This window comes from Hypanus sabinus, chromosome 2 (assembly GCF_030144855.1).
Source record: "Hypanus sabinus isolate sHypSab1 chromosome 2, sHypSab1.hap1, whole genome shotgun sequence".
Lineage (NCBI taxonomy): Eukaryota > Metazoa > Chordata > Chondrichthyes > Myliobatiformes > Dasyatidae > Hypanus > Hypanus sabinus.
This window is the reverse complement of record NC_082707.1, coordinates 42,787,341-42,806,853: the sequence shown is the minus strand read 5'-3', so window position 1 is coordinate 42,806,853 and position 19,513 is coordinate 42,787,341. Positions and strand designations below refer to the sequence as shown.

The 19,513-nt window shown below is 38.4% G+C and overlaps 1 protein-coding gene across 2 annotated transcripts in view; it reads right to left on the bottom strand.

Moving 5' to 3' along the window:
• The window catches only part of atp11b (ATPase phospholipid transporting 11B), a 151,702-nt gene that overhangs the window by 66,948 nt on the left and 65,241 nt on the right, over window positions 1-19,513 (bottom strand). For both annotated transcript variants that reach the window (XM_059944854.1, XM_059944848.1), the window contains exons 18-22: window positions 12,332-12,513; window positions 6,792-6,995; window positions 5,317-5,470; window positions 1,614-1,716; window positions 894-1,039 (exon numbers count right to left, since the gene is read on the bottom strand). In XM_059944854.1, coding sequence (XP_059800837.1) covers window positions 894-1,039; window positions 1,614-1,716; window positions 5,317-5,470; window positions 6,792-6,995; window positions 12,332-12,513 — 789 coding nt within the window. The remainder of the gene's footprint in view (window positions 1-893; window positions 1,040-1,613; window positions 1,717-5,316; window positions 5,471-6,791; window positions 6,996-12,331; window positions 12,514-19,513) is intronic.

Below are 19,513 nucleotides of genomic sequence, written 5' to 3'. Positions count from 1 at the left end.
AATAGCATGAGGCTTTAAAACAATGCACTATTGTCAATAATAAAATGATTTCAAAGAGCCCATAAATAAAAAAAACAATGACAATATGAGAACCATGAAGAAATTAATTTGCTGCAGAATAATTCTATTTCATTGTTGACATTGTTTAGCTCTTCAAGATTTCAGGATTTGATTCCTGGTCAATGCCAAGGTTCCTCCATGAGGACTGCAACCTTGTCATGGTTTGGAGGCTTATGTGCCTCAATGACCTGGAGAGCTATTTTGGCTGGTGGTAGGGTCACTCATGCCAAACAGGTCAAAGGGTAAAGGACTAAGAGTTGTCCACTAGTCCTCTGGGTTTGAGTTCAGCTTAGGGCTAACAGCCCTGATTGGTAAAAACAAAAGTGTTACAGAAACAGCAGTGAAAAATACTTCCACATCTGAGTGTGATGGTATTCCTGAGTCCCCATCTGGAACTTGCATGACTTCCAGTCGTAAAAATTGAGCTACTGACACTATGATGCAAGTCCTGAACACTCTGCCAGAGATGGGGGACTTTCAATGCCGCCCTAAATACCAGCAGCTGGAACCCTACCACATAAAAAGTTCCCACAATTTGTTTATTTAGACATCATTTATTTGGCTGTTAATGGAAAATAGACGAAATAGACAAGGACAAGATTAAAGTTAGTCAGAATACCTTTGCTTTCTAAGAGAATAAAAGACATCACTGTCTAGGCACAGAGAATAACAGTACCAGATAGGTATTATACCTGTATGGTACATGAATGATGGAATTAGTGAGAATGGGGTGGCAAGGAAAATGGGTTAAAAGCTAGTCTAAATTAAGACTATTGTTGCAGAACAATACAAAAATGTGACAAACTGGTAAACAGAATAGTCAAGTAACATACCTTATAAAAAAAGTATTGTACAAGATGTGATATTCTAATGTAATAGAAATGACCATGGACAAAAAGTAATTTAGTGAGGAAGCAGAATCTTGCTACTGCATAATCACTGTTTCTCACTGCTTGTCGGCCTTCTTTACCCATGATTCCTGTGGAAAGATGTTAAGGCAGTTTTTAAAAGGCATTAAGTTTTCAGAAATCTTTGAACTTTTACAATAACTATTTAATAAAATCTACATTGTAAACAAAAACAAACTCAGGTCTATAAACTGGCATTCTAAAATAAGAAAACACTCCAGGGAGGCAAAATGCAACAGAGGCTGAGAGTGCTGTTGTTAAAATGGAAGCCCATGATAGCTAAAAGCTCTACCATTAGTGGAGTAAGAAAGCAGAAAGATAGAAATCTGAAACACAATCCAGAATGACAATAGCAGATTATTCAAATAATTATATTATTGATCAAATTATTCATAGTCCTAAATTCAGGTTGATGATAGCACTCAATTAATAATGTTAATTAGCTTTCAGACAAGGAAAATAAGTTGAACTACTTAAAATATGCATTCACTACTTTTGCACCAAATTTTTAAAAATCGCACTGTCTATAGACATTTAGATGGTATTGCATTATTCTAACTCATCTCACAAACTATACACTTTCTGCTTTATCTACTTTGAGCTAGAAAGATAAATATGATTAAGTTGACAATACTGTTCACATACCTATACCAATATTTGCTTCCAGTATCATGCTGACATCATTTGCACCATCACCAATTGCCAAGGTAATTGGCTTGGTTGGCAACGTTTTCAAAAGTCTGACTACCTAAAATATGAAAAGTAATTTGCACAATTTCATGCCTCTATACCCAAGAGATGGTGTACAAAGAAATTCATAAATGAAAAATTTCAAAGTAGACTAAAATCAAATATTAGATCATACTCATTTTAAATTAAATCTCTCAAAGTGCATTCTTTAACTTCGGCTGATACTCCAAAGTAATACTGATGTGTTTCCATTTTTGGGAGTTGTCTTTCAGATGGTAAAATATTAGCACACATGTTTTGCTACATTTATAATCTAAACCACTTTCAACTGCCAGTTTTGAGTAACACATTTACAGTTACATTTTGGGGAGTTATCATTGCTCTATTGAGAGCCTTCCAGCCTCTTCCTCAACTCTATTCTATTTTAAAGCCAGCTAGCAGCTCCACTCATACATTTCTTAGGCTATTTTCTATCTTGTCATGCATCTCATTATCTCCTGTGCTTTTCTTAAAAAAGGCTTGGGCCTCTTCTGGTAGGGTGTAAAATGTGTCTTTTGGATGGACTAATCAAATGAACAGAGAAAGTTGTTGTCAAAAGATTACAGCAAGACATAGATCAGATGCAGAGTATTGCCAGATAGAATTTAATCTACGCAAATGAGGTGATAAGTTTTGGGAAGTCAGATAGGACATATTAAAAAAAATGTAAGGCTCTAAGGAATATTGATAAACAAAGGGACTTTGGGGTTCAAGTCTATTGTTCCCCAAAAGCAGCAACATAGGTACAAAGTGTGGTAAAGGAGCATATGGCATGCTTGCCTCCATTAGTTAAGGCAAAGTTACAGAACACTGATTAGTCTGCACTTGCATAATGTGTGGGCTTTGGTTGTCAAAATATAGGAAGGATGTGGATGCACTGCAGGGTACAAGGGAGATTCACCAGGATGTGGCCTGAACAGGCAGATTTCAGTTATAGGGAGAGACTGGAGGTCTCGATCTTCCATGGAATGTAGAAGACCGAAGGGTGACCTGATAGAGACTTATAAAATTATAAGTGGGATAGATACATTAGGTAGTCAGAAACAAACTCATAATGCTGGAGGAACTCAGCAGGCTAGGCAGAATTTATAGAAAAGAGTAAACAGTCGACGTATTGAGCCAAGACCCTTCGTGAGTCCTGATGAAGGATGTCTGCCTGAAATGTTGACTGTTTACTCTTTTCCATGGATGCTGCCCGGCCTGAGTTCCTCCAGCATTTTGTGTGTATTGCTTAGATTTCCAGAATCTGCAGATTTTCTCTTGCTTGAAGATAGCCAGGACATTTTTCCCCCCACGGTAGGGATACAAAAAGGTGAAAGGACAGATTTGCATGGAGAGTGAATGGTATCTGGAATGCACTGGAGGAGATGGTAGAGTCAGACACAATTACTATGTTTAAGAAACATTTAGAGAACCACTTAAATAGATAGGGCAGGAACATAATGTAGGGAAATGGAATTAGTGCAGATGGGGCTGGCATTGTTGTTGTGGGTTGAATGGCTTATTTCTGCACTGTACAGCTCTATGACTCTACAATCAAGAATCACAAATCCCCATTGAATCAAGGGATGAAATACAGAAACTTATGACGACTACTGTGGCCCTGTGGCTAATCATAGGGATCAATTTCAACCTTGGCAGTAATAGCCCTTCTCCCTTGACAGATTTGTCATATCTAACCAAAATAATGAAGAGTTCAGGTATAATGTATCCAGTGGATTAGACTCTTCTTTCACTGTGTACAGCTGTTCTTGGAACCCCTTGCACCCATAGTGTTTCATATTTTAGCCATCCCAAAGCACTTAACAGCAGATGAAGTACTTCAAGTGCAGACACATCTGTAACGTATCAAACATGGCATACAATTTACACATACCTACTTCCAACAGATAGCCATACGCAACAACCAAGTAATTTCTTTCCATAATGATGACAGATATACAAATACATTAATGTCCCACAATAACACCCCTCTGAGAAATTCCTTTCATTTTATCCATTGCCCTCCATCACCTTCTCAGCTATCACGATTAACTTGCTTTGCTTCATTCTTAGGTCTGATGAAGAGACTCAAATCTTAAAAATTGTTTCTCTTTTCAACTTTAGATTGTTTGGCTCAGGAGGATTCTGGCCAGATCTTTTTACATGATCTGGAGCAGGGAAAATTGGAGATTCAATGAAGTGAATAAATTAAACCCCATATCCAAGAATTTTAGCTATAAGTCAATTAGACTCTGCAACTAGATCTTGGACTACTTGATGGTAAGACTCCAAGTCAGTCCAAGTTGGCAACAATATCTCAAGCTCCATCACGCTGAGCATTGCTGCTCCCCGGTTTCTGCGTGCTCAGCCCACTGCTGACTCGCAACTACACTGATACAATCGAAGTTGGCCTCATCAACAACAATGATGAGTCAGCATACAGAGAGGAGATAGAGAGGCTTGTCAAATGGTGCAAGAACAACCACCCAAGTCTCAATGTAGACAAGACAAAACAAATGATTGGGTGGGGGGCTACAGGAAGGCATGTCGATCATTCTGTTGCACATCAATAGCTCTGCCATGGTGAGAGTGAAGAGCACGAAGTTCCTTGGTGTGCACACAATGGACTTGGACCCACAGCATTTCCTCACTAGTCAAGGTGGCACAGCAGCATCTACATTTTGAGGAGACTGAGGCCCCCATTCTAACAATTTTCTACAGGAGCACCATCAAGATTCTTCTGTCTGGCTGCACCATTGTGTCATATAGAAACTGCAAGACTCTACAGAGGATAGTAAAAACAGAGAGGGTCACCCTCTGTCCTACTTGTGACTTACCAGGAATTGCATCTCAAGTTATGGAACCCTATCACACATCCCAATCTCTTTAACCCACTTTTGTCAGGAAAGATGTACAGAAGCTTCAGGACTAGGACTGCCAGACTGGGTAACAGCTTCTTCCTTCAGGATGCGAGACCGGCCGCCACTGAGGTCTTGCCACCAGGACAGTGAGCTATTTACCTGTACTGCATCCTACGTGCATTCTGAATTATATTTTAACTTATTTATGGTAATATTTTGGTGTGTGTAATATATGTTTTGTGGGTGCACTGTGGTATGGAAGAATGTTATTTTGTTTGGTTGTATATACAGTTTGTATAATCAGATGACAATAAACTTGAACTTAGTTGAACAAATCCATTTCTTCAAGGTACCATACAACGCTGCCCTGACTTTCTTAAGCTACTGCCCCAACTTATAAATATGGCCTAGGAGGCCTAATTACAGTTCTCAACTAGGAGTTACCAGTGGGGATCTGCTATCAGGTGAAGACTGATTTTGCTTCTCCCTAACAGCAAGACCAACAGGAATTGTTATGCTGGCATTCCAGCTAAGATTAGGGACCAAACTGGACGGACATTACGATTCTGAATTCATCGAACATTTTTTCTCTACTAAACTATCAAGAAAATAAAATGTTAAGATTTATATTTCATTCCAGTAAACAACATTTTCAAAATCAAAATTTATTGGAGGATAAGAAGAAACATATAGATCAGTCTGTTCAAAAAGAAATCTACTGCATTTCATCTTACAAATGCTGAAACGAACTGCATTTTTTTAAGTAGTCCACTTACTTTTGCTTTTTGTAGTGGTGCCATTCGACAACATAACACAGCACTGCAGCTTTTGCTGATTTCAATGAACAATTCTTCATGCCCTCTGAGTGCAAGTGAAAGGCTGCTTCCATCCACAACTAAGCCATGCTGAGTCACGTGATCATTTTCCAGTCTGTAATGATAAATCATTTGTTGAGGTTTCCAAGTTTGCTCCAAAAAGTCTCTTGTACGCTAAACTACATCTACAATCAGATACAGCAATAGTGGATCTGATCCAAAATATTAAAATGCAAGATACTTAGCCACATTTGCAATTTAATTTACTTGATAAAAACAACATTATGTTTCATTGACAAAATGCAAACCCTTTGTCATAGAATAAATGTTTGTTTTATAAAAAATTAGATACAAAAGCATTATCATTCGTCCATAAGATACAGGAGCACAATTAGGCCATTTGTCCTATCAATAAGACCATGCTGTTATCAGTCATATTCTACTAACTTTTATGGAAATCTTTATCCAGAGGACAGCTAATATTCCAGTAGTACCAGGGAGAACTCTTTAGACTGCATAACCAGTAGTTGATATAAATACTGTAAGAATTTTGATAGTCAAATGACTCAGTAAAACCAAAAGCATGGATACATTATGCATTGGTAGCATTGTATTTTCATCATTACCTTCCCATGCCTGCAATTTTCAATGAAACCAAGGTTGATCTCTTCTTATCTACAGTCAGTTATTATGCTCATACTGAAGAAAGAGAGCTTTGTCTCCCCACCACATTTCTGACCACCTGTCAGCTTATACTTGCCTGATGTCCTGGCAATCAGAAGCGCACAGCCATCATCTTCATGCTATGACATGGATTGAAGATGCACCCTTTTATCGAAGCTTTATGCTCAGGTAGTGCTAAACAATAAGCATACTGTGTACTATTTGATGATGAGTTCAACCTTAGTTCCTGAACATTTTTAAACATTCACTCCCACCTCAATTTCTGCCGTTAATTTGGGAATCTGCTAGAAAAGACCTTAGCCATATATTTAGCACACAGATTAAACTGTTTCAGTTTTCCTTGATGCCCCATATCCTCACTTTCAAAATGTTGATAAAATAATCTACAACCTTTCCTACTAAAAATGCTAATGCTTATATTTAAATCTCAACTTGTCCTCTCAGACCCTAATTTTCCAGCCAAACTCTGCTCTCATGCTTAACATTTTATTTTGGCTTAATGATTTTTGCCTGATGATTCGTGAACTACCACAACAGGTTTTTCTTAAAAGGTGCTAAATAAGTCCAACTTCTTACAGAATTTATTAAAAAAGTTAGGAAAAGGTATACAAAGACAAATACAATTCTTACTAAGACTTTAAAATATCAATATTCAGGAAATAATAAATGACTTTTCTAGAACTAATTCAGTGTACAATTAGAAAATGCACAACTACTTAATTTATATATCTCAGAAAAGAGAACCTGATTACCTGCTAGTAAGCCTGCGAAGTTGCTCAGCACATTCACTGTCAGATTTCTGATTAGTAAGCTCCAAAATACTCATCGCCTTGTGAAAGTGCCCACTGGATAAACACACACTAATTGCAGTTTCTTGCTTATCGCCTGTAAGAACCCACACTTTGATGCCTGCTAATTTAAGAGCCTCAATTGTTTCAGGTACTTTGTCTTGCAACCTGGAACAAGATTCAAAGATAGGAAAATATTTAACATCAAGTAGTGGCTAATTTTTGCCACAGAAATGGCTGTTCAGTGCATCAGCAAAATACATGGGGAGGCAGGCTGGGCTCAGAAACAAGTTCAGCTGGATATGTGTTGGTCAAATGCACTGCATGTAATTTCCTAGATTTGCATATGAAAAATAATTACTTGTCTGAGGTTCCAAAACTCCATACTTTCATGGAAACATACCTATAATGAGTCCTCATCCTCTGGAGACTAAAGGAAAGTGGGGTCAGGTGACAACAGGTAGAAGGAACATCATAAGTTATGTTTGAATTACTGTTGCTTGGTGAATAATAAAATATCCATCTATTGATGACTGTTTTTTTTAAATGTATGCAATCCATTTTGTTGATTTAGCAGTGACTCTAATCAGGTTATTATTGTTTTCAAAACACTTGAAATTTAAAGGTTAAATTCCAGCAGGACTCACAGTAATGTAGGGTGGCACACTGAGTAATGTAACACAATTACATTTTGTCTTAGCGAAGGAAAAGTGTACAAAGGTGATCTTAATAAACTAGGGGCACTCTGATCCCAAAACACTAATCATTTGTATTTTTATAAATCTGTAGAAACTTTCTGTTGGATAAAAAGAAAGTAAACTTCAGATGTGATCAATGCCTCTCATCATCACTTCAGGAATGATGCGAGGTTTCAGACAAGGTGAAGGCAAGATTTACCAGAATGGTTCCACAGATATGGAATCTCAGGTACAAAACAACTGGACATTTGATTTGGAGTACACAAGTATTGGCAAGATAAATAGAGAAAAGCTATAACCATTAGTTGATCCAAAAGCCAGGGGATTACAGATTTAGCACTATCAAATTACATGTCACATGCCGCTGATAATAAACCTGATTCTGAAGAAAAATACAGGTGACAAGGTTACTGATGGTTGGTTGGTACTGTCTGAAATAGTGGAAACAATCAGTAGAAAAAACAGTCAGGGCTTTCAAAAGTGAACTGAATAAACAGCTGGAAAATCATTTGTAGGGCCCAAACAGCAGGCACAGGGAAATGTGTCTGATTACATTTCTCCACTAGGAACCAGCATTAATTTGATGTTTCATGTGGCTTGTTTCTGTTGGAAGGCATATAGCTCAAGCTTAGACATGTGCAGTAAAACATTTAATGGCAGAAACAAGTTATAAGTATGCTGGAGGTAACAAAGGAACTAATTTGGACAACATATGCATTGTGATATGCAATTATTTAGTAGCCTCTATGAACAAAATAAAGTACTGAGAACTCTGTATCTTTGCAGATCAATGAATAACTCTATAATCAACTCCATAATCATTCATTTTAAGAACCTGAACTTAAAATCTTAAGTGTTTAACCAATTACTTTTTGAAAACCACAGATGAGAGCTATTCTTTTTAGAATACTCAGCTCACACAATTGCAGGCTTAGTATTTTAAAATGAACTACTCTCAGGTTTGGTTTGCAGAAGGGAATTGGGAAAACAATAAAGATTTTAAGTTAAGGTTTTTAACTGAAAAATGTTGATTATAGAGTTATTCACTAATGGAAATCTGAAGCCCATCATTAAGTGACCAGCAGAATATTTCAATGAATTGCTTCTGGTTTTATTGGTTGGGGCCACTAATGTGTTACAGATGTCCAGAAATGCAACATTTTCATAGACAGAAGCACACTGCTAAGAAATGCTTCTTCCACCATGGGCACCAAGAGCTCCAAGTTCAATTCCGGCACTGTCTATAAGGAGTCTGCATGTGGAATGCATGAGTTTCTCCCAGGTGCTCCCATTTTCTCCCTCAATCCAAAGACATGCTGGGTGGATCAACTGGTCATTGTAACTTGTCCTGTGATTAAGTTAGGGTTAACTGGGTTTGTCAGGGTTGCTGGGGCAGTATGACTTGAAGGGCCAGAAGGAAGGGCCAACTCAGCACTGTATCACTAAATAATCAAAACTAAGAAATATTGCATTAAAAGGAGTCATAACAGCAGCTCAAAGATGCTAGTCACAAAACAGCTGACTTTGATTCAAATTGCTCAAATTATGCATTACAATGTTCAATAACTATCACATAAAACCAATGTAAATTCACATAAAACATTATAGATCATCCTTCAATGATAAACTTTCAACATTTAGACATAATCAGAGATTGCTGTTATCACAGGAAGTTACCAGAAACATAGCTGCTTGAACTTTTATGTTCTGAAGTTTGGGACTTGTCTCTTTACTCAAGGACCATAACGTCACTTTGTTAAGCTTTACTCTTGTATATAGTCAAGGCAGCAATACAACCTGCAGGATCACAGATAGTTCCAATATTATATAACAAAAGCTACTAAAAAGAAAACTGGGACCGGTTGGGATGATGCTTTATATGTAGCCTAAAACTGAAAGAAAAACTAAGCGTTTGCTTATGTGCAACTATTTTCCTTAGATTAATAGAAACACAGAAAATCTACAGCATATTACAGGTCCTTTGGCCTACAACCTACTCTAGAAGCTGCTTAGAATTTCCTTACCACATAGCCCTCTATTTTTCTAAGCTCCATGTACCTATCTAAGAGTCTCTTAAAAGATCTTATCATATCTATTTCTACGACCTTTGCTGGCAGTGCATTCCATGTACCCACCACTCTCTGTGTGAAAAACTTACCTCTGACACCCCCCTTGTACCTTCTTCCAAGCACCACAAAACTATACCCACCCACATTAGCCACTTCAGCCCTGGGAAAAAGCCTCTGGCTATCCACATGATCAATGCCTCTCATCAACTTATACACCTCCATCAGGTCACCTCTCATCTTCTGTCACTTCAGGAGAAAAGGCCACGTTCACTCAATGTATTTTCACAAGGAATGCTCTCCAATCCAGGCAACATCCTTGTAAATCTCCTCTGCACTCTCACTATATTATCCATTATTTTTGGGTGTAACCACCTGCTCAAAAGTCATATCTATCAATTACAGGCTGTCCCCGGGTTACGTACAAGTTCCATTCCTGAGTCTGTCTTTAAGTCGGATTTGTACGTAAGTTGGAACAAGTACATCCGGTATTATTTAGCGTCAGTTAGTCAAGCGTTTGTCTTAGTATATAGTATATATTTTACCTTTCTATGCATATAAAACACTTAAGTAACGTATGTATTCAAATAAATAAACCACTGCGTTGCTTAGTAATAATTGTAGCTTTCATTGGGGCAGGGCATTTCACATGCTCCATTATTCTCACTTTATCCGTCATCCTTCAAAATCGTTCCGATTGTTGACTGACTGTATCCTAACGCTTTTCCAATGACCGATGGTGTTTTTCCAAACATTTTATTATTTCCACTTTATTTTCAATCGCGATTGCTTCCCGTCAATGGAACAGAAACACTGCGGGCGGCAGGTCCTGAGTTGAGCCGACTCTCGAGGTCCGCTGGGTCCTAAGGACCACCGCACTGAACTCCCCGGGTCCTAAACTCCACCGCACTGAGCCAGGTTAAGTGTGGGCTGTGCTGGGTTTGGGTGTTTGATCCTCCACAATATTCTGCATGGGAATTTAAACTGGAGGTGGCAGTGTTTTATTTACGAGGTTGAGTCTCGAGCTCGACATCAACCCGGCACGGATGGTACGGGAGTCACTGGATCAACATCAACCCGGCATGGGAGCGGTCACGGTCTGTCACTAAATCAAACTCGGGGGGGGGGGGGTGTCAGGGTGAATCTTACTAAGAAAAATTGAAGCCAAATACAAAGTTAAACACTCAACACATTGTCAACAGCAACGACTTAAAATGGTGGACGGCATCACGATCCAACTTAAAATGCTGGACGGCGTCGGGTTCTGACTTAAAATGGTGGATGGCGTTCTCCTTGCTCGGTTCATAAGTACGAGTTATCTGTAAGTCCGATGTTCGTAACTTGGGGACTACCTGTACTCTGCCTCCCGGATGACCCCAAGTTCACCCAACTCCTTAATGCAGAATTTGGCTGCACTTCCCACAGGTGTAGTCATCAGGGAGGCTATCAGGTTCCAAATATTCCCACATGCTACAGGAGGAGCATTCCACTGCCATATTTGCCATCCTGCCTGCACTACACAATGGGCAACCAAGACCAAATCTTCTAACCTGTTTCTTTGTCCTCAGCCTCTTCTCATCAAAGCCTGACGCTCCTACTCTCACTGCTGGCCTACAATGGCCACCCCGCTTGCCCCTTCTGTACTTTTACTTAGTTTGCAGTGCTCTGCTCTCGACATTAATTGGACCACTGGAATGTCCGAGCACCTATTCTGTAAAATTCTTACAAAACAGCTCTTCCAAACTATATTAACCTATAATGACAGGTTTTTTTGAGCCAACTAACAACTACTTTTCATGTTGTTCCAGGCAAATCTTAAGAAATAACCTTAAACTTAGTTAGGTGTCAGTGAAACCTTCTTGAGCTCACCTTTATCAGCTCAAACTTGTTCCAATATCTATTAATGTTTATTATAATTATAATTTCAAAAAGCTTTTCAAAACTAAGCTTAAGCTGACAGATCTACATTTGCTTGGAATATCTTCACATCTCTTCTATAAGGGTGTAATGTTTGTCCTTTTTCAGTTTTCATGCACTTTGCAAAAGAGTTTATCATAATCTGCCAGTCCTCCCTACATTTGAGATTTTTACCTTCAAAGCCCAAGATACAATGGATCCAGACTTGATTTACTTTAAGCATGGCAAGTCTTTCTAGTGCCTTCATACAGTATCACAAACTCTTGAAGAGAAATAGATTGCCAATATTTTAAGGATCATCCCTGATTTTACTCTGATACTTTGTCACAACAGTATGCAGAAGGCCATCTCACAGAGCCCAGGGTAATAGCAAATCCTAACTGTACAGTGTATATGGTAACTGAATTTTTAAACAAACATATGTTGGGAATTGGTTAGCACAAAATATGCCATTCATTTTACTATTCAATTGTCAGATGTCAATTTATCTCTTTATGCAAAATCTGCCGTTTATATTCTTCATTTTCAGATTTCCATAAACTGCAAGGCCGATAAAATGATTTGAAAGACTCTAAACCTGAATTCAAGACCTTAATCATTCAAGTATATTGGTATATCTTTGAATTCAATTCACATAGCATAAGTACTAACACTGCAGAATAATGACAAACAAGTCAGAAATGTCTATAGTAACGTACATAATTTTGAACTACAGAACTCTCTCATCACATCAAATTACTCAAAACACTAAATAATAGCATAATTAGCTTTATAATGAAGAAGATGTTCATAGACTAACAATAATGTCAGATCATAAACATACTTGTCCTCTATTCCAGAAATTCCCAGCAGGTGGAGGTCTTTCTCAATAATGTTGAAAGTATCTGCTATAACTTGCTCACGATGGTGTAGAGATGTCCTGGCTGTGTGTAGCTGAGATTCTATTTCTTTATACTCTTCCTTGGATAGAAATTTGCAGGCTATACAGAGCGTTCGTAATCCTTTCTAGAAACAAAATACAAACAGCATTTATTTTTATGTAGCACTATACACATTTTCAAGATGTTCCAAAGCCTTACAAACCTGTATATTTGGGGGGGGGGGGGGGGGAGAAAAGATCTTTGGTGTAAAGCAGGGGAACAGCAGATGATTGGGTACAACAGTACCACTGCAACATGCTTGACCAGAAGCAGTCGGGCAGCCTAGCTGAGACTGCGGGTTCTTTTTCTAGAAGCAGCTAGATGTCGCGAATGCTCATTTGAACTGGTAGCATAGGCCTGGTCAATGAATCACTTCAATGTTAATTTGACTGATATCCTTAAGCCTCTGAGATGGGAGTTGAATCCATGCCTTCTGACTTCCACGTGCATGCAAACTATCAAAGAGGAAAGAAAGCCAAAACAAACTGCTAAAGTCTAGCGTCAAGTTGTTAATAGCAGTGAGAATTAAGAATCAAAGGTGAGATGAATACTTAAGATCAGAGAGTCTGAGAGAGTGTATGTGTAAAGAGCAGCTGAAGAAATATATGTGAATTCCAGCAGTATTTTTTTTAGGCAAACAAGTAGTAAAAGGGTAGTCATAGAGGTGTGGTACTTATTGATGGGACTTGCACATGGAAGCAAAAGGCACTAAATGAGTATTTAGCATCTGTATTGAGGGGAGGGGGTACTTCCAAAATAATAGTGGAGAATATAACTGAGACTTTAGATATAGTACATTAAAAAATTCATAGCATGAAGGTACTAGAAAATGAATTAGGTATATCACCAGATCTAGATGGGATTTATCCTAATATCCTGAGAAAAATATGAGAGCAGAAGACTATGCACTGTCCGTAATCTTTCATTGTTTTTTGTATACAGAAGTGTTGCTGGAGGACCAGAAAATGACAACCATAACTCCCTTGTTCAGAAAAGGACTACAGGCCTGTCAGTTGTGGAAAAACATAAAAAAACATTAAGCTATGACAGGTTAAAAATCACCAGGTGGAAAATGGAATAAGACAAAATAGCATGTACCAATTAAAGGCAAATTGCTTTTAATCAAATTAATAGAATTGACAGAGCAATACAGCTATATAGTGTACATAAATTTAGAAGGAATTTTAAAGGTGTTGCATGACAAAATTATCAAAAATAATCACTTGCCATAATCAACTAAGTAACATCTAATAGTGTGTTATGGCGATTTTTTTTAAAAAGACTGGAGGGAAGTGAACAGTGGCATTCCACAGGGATCAGTGTCACAGCCATTGTTTTATTTTTACTTAAGCAACCACACAAATTTGGAAGAATTTGAAGTGGTAATTTCTACATGTCCAGTATTGTGAACTATGAGAGGACAGTGATACATTGCATCAGCATGTAAAGTTACAATGGAGGATTTCGAGAATTCACATTTTGGTAGGAGTACCAAAATAAGAGCAGTAATAGGCCATATAGCTCCTCAAACCTACCTCCTATTCAATAGGATCATGTCTGATATGCCTCTGGACTATCTCCTCTTTGTGCTAGTTTATCACCATTCTGATTACCCTGATATTTCACAAATTAAACTACCTCCTCTTCAAATACCTCCAATTGGGTAGAATATTCAAGAAATTCATCACCTGCTGAGAAAAAAATTTCTTCACACCTCAGTTTTAACTGGAAGTCCTGTTATTTTATAATTACGTTCACTAGGAGGGGAAGCAATATAAAGAATACCAATCTATGAGAAGTGGCCCTGACTGGAGTATTGTGATCCATTCTGCTTGCCTCATTATAGGAAGTATGTGTAGGCAGTAGAAAGGTTCAAAACGATGGTTCCTGGCATGAAAGGCTACAGTTACAAGTATAGGTAGGATAGAGGAGTTGGCGTTGGTTTCCTTTGAGAAGGCCAAGCAGAGATCTGATATAAATATATAAAGTGGGTGGTGGGAGAGGCTGTTTCTGTTAATGGAGATGAAGAGTTGAGGAAACAGGTATAAGAAAAAGGGGAAAATAATTGAGAAAAAGCTCTGTTTTAAAAAATGCAATGTATTCTCAGAATCTGGAATGTACAGCCTGCAGATATGAGCAAGAGAAATTCTGTCTGGTCTTGTACAGTATATTGGATAAACACATGGCAAGACAAAATTTGCAAGGCAGAACTGATAGGGAATGGAACAAATTAGCTATTCTGCCAAAGAGCTCAAATGGACGAACTGAATGGCCTCATATTGTACCATACCCATTTAATGATCAAAATTTAAATTAATGATTAAGCTCTGAAGTTACAAGAGTTTAAAAATTCCTAGTTTGCAATGTTGTTAGAATCCTTTATCCTGGAACCCAAGTTTAAAACTAAGGGCCATACAAATTGAATAAATTCTTGTCTGAAGATTAACAATCTAATATAAAATTAATTTGGGTCATCTCCATGTGGTTTTGAAGGTCATGCACTTGTTGAACAAACTATCGCTAATTTAAGCAATTAGCACATGCCAACTGGTACTAATTTTAAAACTCAGTTAGAAGATATAGGCATCTGTATAGTTAATAGTGAAGTAACATAGCTATTAGAAGTCGGGGGTATGTTGGAGCAAGGCAGAGGATTCTGCTCGTTTCTCAGTTATACCCGACTTGGGAGGAACTTGTTAGCAATGAAAACCCAAAACGCATAAACCAAAATAATTCACAAATGCTACACCACATTGTGGCAGTTATTGTGCTATGTAAAGGATCACTCCCTGTAGAAAATAGAACAAAAATCATTTCAGTGTAAGAGACAAGGCAACAATGAATAGGTGCAATATCTTAGCTTTAAATTACAAACCTGCTAAGAACATGCTCAACTTTCCCAAGCTGTTCTAGCCCAAGAAATATTTATTTAGCAAAACAGCATGGAGTAGGCCTATCCAGCCCTTTGAGCCGCCCCAGCAACCCCACAACCCTTATTAACCCTAACCTGATGATGGGACAATTTACAATGACCAATTAACCTACCTGGTATGCCTTTGGACTGTGGGAGGAAACCAGAGGACCCAGGGAAAACCCACGCATTCCATGGGGAGGACCTACAGACTCCTTACAGGCGGCGCCGAAACTGATCTCCAAACTCTGTAATAGCATCGTGCTAACTGCTATACTACTGAGGCACCTCACACAAATACCAACCAATGTCAACCACCTTCATGCACACAGCAAAAAACTGTAGTAACCATGCTGCTCATCTGCTTACCTACTCCATAGCTTTTACACTAACGGAGAGAGAAAATAAAGAACTCAGAATATTAAGAGTGGTTATTTTAGCTAGCACAAGATTGAATCAAAATTGGAAAAGGGCAAAATTGAAGATAAGTCTCTGGTGGCATTAGGTGTCACTACATTTATGACATGTATAGAGTCCAGAATATGTTAGCCATTGGGGTTTTACTGACAATATTCCACTCATGAAGTGTAATGAGGTCTAGTAATGCATATTGGTTGCAATTACTGACAGGTACTTCTTTCGTCAGGAGAGAAGTGTCTATGAGAGTGAAGGGTAAGCAATAGGTGACATATTTTAATTAATTCAGCTTACAGAAATGTTTAGATGTTTGAATATGCCTAGGTGTTTTCTTTAAATTAAAATAATTGTTTCATTTATTTTGAATAGTTTTTAATAGTTCAAGTTTCAGGGCTGTACAAAAGCATTTTTTAATTGATAGCTGTTTAAACTTCTTGGCATTATCCAAGCCAGTTGTGACTGTGACGTGTTCTGGCTATATGATGGGATTATGTTGTGCACAGTCTTGTATCAGGAGGTGCTTTGAAATGTAGAAATGGAATGGCTTTAGCTTGTGAATCAAAAGATAACAAGTGCTGTCAGTTTACTAGTAGAATTAATTTTGGCCATGTGCTTCTATGGTAAAATATACTGATGAAACAACTCGGTGCTTTACTCACTTTAAACAAGTAAAACAAAAATGATAATTTTGTAAAGGTGCCAGAAAATGAATATTTGTTATGATATTTATTTTATTTCATTTATCCTAAAGCACAAGAACATCTAGACAACAGGGAGAAAAACTGATTCTTCTCTGACAGTGGATGTGGGATTTTAGTATACAGATAACCCATGCCCATTCATTGCATTGCACACAAACATGCCAAATTAGCGTTACGGGAGCACTTAAACAAATTCTTGCATGCCCAAACACTCCCTTCACTGCCCAATGCTACATGCATTAATGAGTGCCTAACACTGCAAATGGTTAGCACTATTTTAAGGAAACCTGCTCTTCTTTAGGGTACAATGAAACTATGAAGGGTAGCAGTTTTCTCAAAAGTTATTTCAACACAAGACTGACATAGGAGCAGAATTAAATCATTCAGTTTATTGAGTCTGCTCTACCATTTTCTCTCTTGACTACATTCCCTGCCTTCCCCCCATAACTTTTGAGAACCTTACTAATCAAGAACCTATTAACCACTGTAATAAATTCTGTATATCTAAGAGTTGGTCTCCACAGCAAAATGGGTCAATTAATTCCACAGATTCACCATCCTCTGGCTAAAGAAATTTCTCCTTGCCTTTGTTCTAAATGATGCCCTTCCATTCTTAGCCTCATTCTAGATGCTCCCACTATTGAAAACATCCTCTGTACATTGATCCCCCCTTGCTTCATTCTTCTGAACTACAGAGAGTACAGGTCCAGAGCCATCAAATGCTCATACATAAACCCTTTTGTTCATGGGATCATTCTTGTAAACTGCCTCTAGACCTTCTCCAATGTCACCACATTATTTCTTCAATATGGGGCCCAAAACTGCTAACAATAATGCAAATGGGGTCTGATCAATGCCACGTTAAGCCTCAGTATTATGTCCTTGCTTTTACGTCCCCTCAAAATGAATGCTAAATTTCATTTGCCTTCCTTACTACCAACACCACCTGAATCCTACGCTATGACTTCCGAGTGCTCTTTCACCTCTGATATCCAAATTCACTCCGAGTTTACAAAATAGTCTATGCCTTTATTTCTTTTACCAAAGTGCATTATTGTGCACTTTCCGAGACTTCCCCTAATCTGCTTCCTCAACACTATCTACCCTCCAACCTACCTTATATTGTCCACAAACTTGGCCTTAAAGCCGTCAAATTCATCATCCAGATCATGTTAAAAGTAGCAGACCTAACACTAACCTCTGTGGAACACCACTAATCACTGGCAGCCAACCAGAAAAGGCCCCTTTATTCCCACTTTTTCCTCTTGTCTGTCAATCTTCTGTCCACACTAGTATCTTTCCTATAATACCATGGCCACTTATCTTGTTTAGCAGCCTCATATGCAGCACCTTATTAAATGCCTTTTGAGAATCCAAGTGAACATCCACTGACCCTCCTTTGTCAATCTTGCTTGAAATTTTGATTTTGCCTGTTTTTTCTATCTCCCATTGTAATCTGTATCCCATAGCCTGGCTACTGCTCAGAAGCCTGCATAGAACTCCCATTAGGCACAGTTTTTACCCTTGCAGTTTCTTAACTCTATCTCCAAGAATTCTGTCTGCTGATACTATTTCACTTCTTTCTAAAGACTTGATTTCATCTTTTACCAACAAAGCCAAACTCTACCTTTGCTCACCTGCCTGTCCTTTCAACACAATGCTAATCCTTGCAATTTAAGCTTCCAGCTATGATCTTCTTTCAACTACATCTCAGTGATACCGACAATGTCATCTTCCAATTTCTAACTGTGCTATGTACAATAGAATATAACACCCTCAGTCCTGTATTCACAAGTTTTTAAATTTTGTCTCCATGTTGTCTGAAGTTAAATACTAACTCCTTTCTAATTTTTTGTCTTGTTCTTTATTTCATGACCTCTACTGCACTGGCTTTCCCTTTTTCTTTATCCATACTTTTCTAAACTGTTGAACCCGTCCCTAGTATTTACTTTAAATCTCTCCCCGCATCCTTAATTATGTGATTGGCAGGACACAGGTCCCAGCATAGTTGAGGTGGAGCCTGTCCCATTGGACAGTTCCCTCTTTCCCCAATACTTGTGCCACACATTTAACACTGTACCAATTTGGATGTGGCTGAAGTACCAATCCACAGACCATTATCTTTTTGCATTTTACTTTCATCCCTAGCTACTCAAATTCCCTCAACAGAACCTCTTTCCTTGTCTTCCTACATCATTGGTACCTACATGGACCATGGCAATTGGATGTTTCCCCTCCCATTCCAAATTTCTCTGCTTGACAGTTGAGACACCCCAAACCAGGTCACCAGGAAGATGATATATCCTTCATGACTCTCAATCCTTGTGACAGAGAACTGTGCTATTCTCCTGACAACTATCCCCAATTACAACTATTTTTTTCTTCTCTTCTCTTCCCCCCCACCCCCCCGGACTGGCTCACTTAATCACATTCCCCTTTTGCTTGTCATACTTCCTACAGTCCCGACTCTCATCCCTCAGGAAGCAACAACCTCAGACCTGTTGGGCAAGCTCAAGGGCTGAGGCTCCTTCAGCACTACGTCTTGGATCTCCCTACCTGCCTCACTCGCAGTTACACCCTCTTGTTCCTGGACACAGACCAAATCTGAACTAGTTAATCTAGTAGGTGTGACTACCTCATGAAACAGTGTCCAGGTAACTCTACCCCTCCCTGATGCATTGCAGTGTTTGAAGCTTAGATATGATCTCTGATACTTTGAGCAATCGCTATATACGAGAGGATGAGCAACAAGATTGTCCAGTTCTCGTTGAAGTGTTGTAGTGCTGCTTAATGTCAAATATTGGTGCAGAAATTTAACAATTTGTCAAACTGTTACCTTCAAATGCCAAGTTACAGGACGACTAACTTTACCCACTGGTCAAACTGTTACATCTACATCATCTACCTAGCAACTTCAATTAGCCAGTACTCAACCGTATACAGTAATGCATATGCTTTATAGCATCCTTGCACGTGCAGGACCAGTATCAAGCCTCAAACTCTCAACTTAGTACTTCACAACCATGAAAGTTGCGTTATTCAAATAACACAACAGT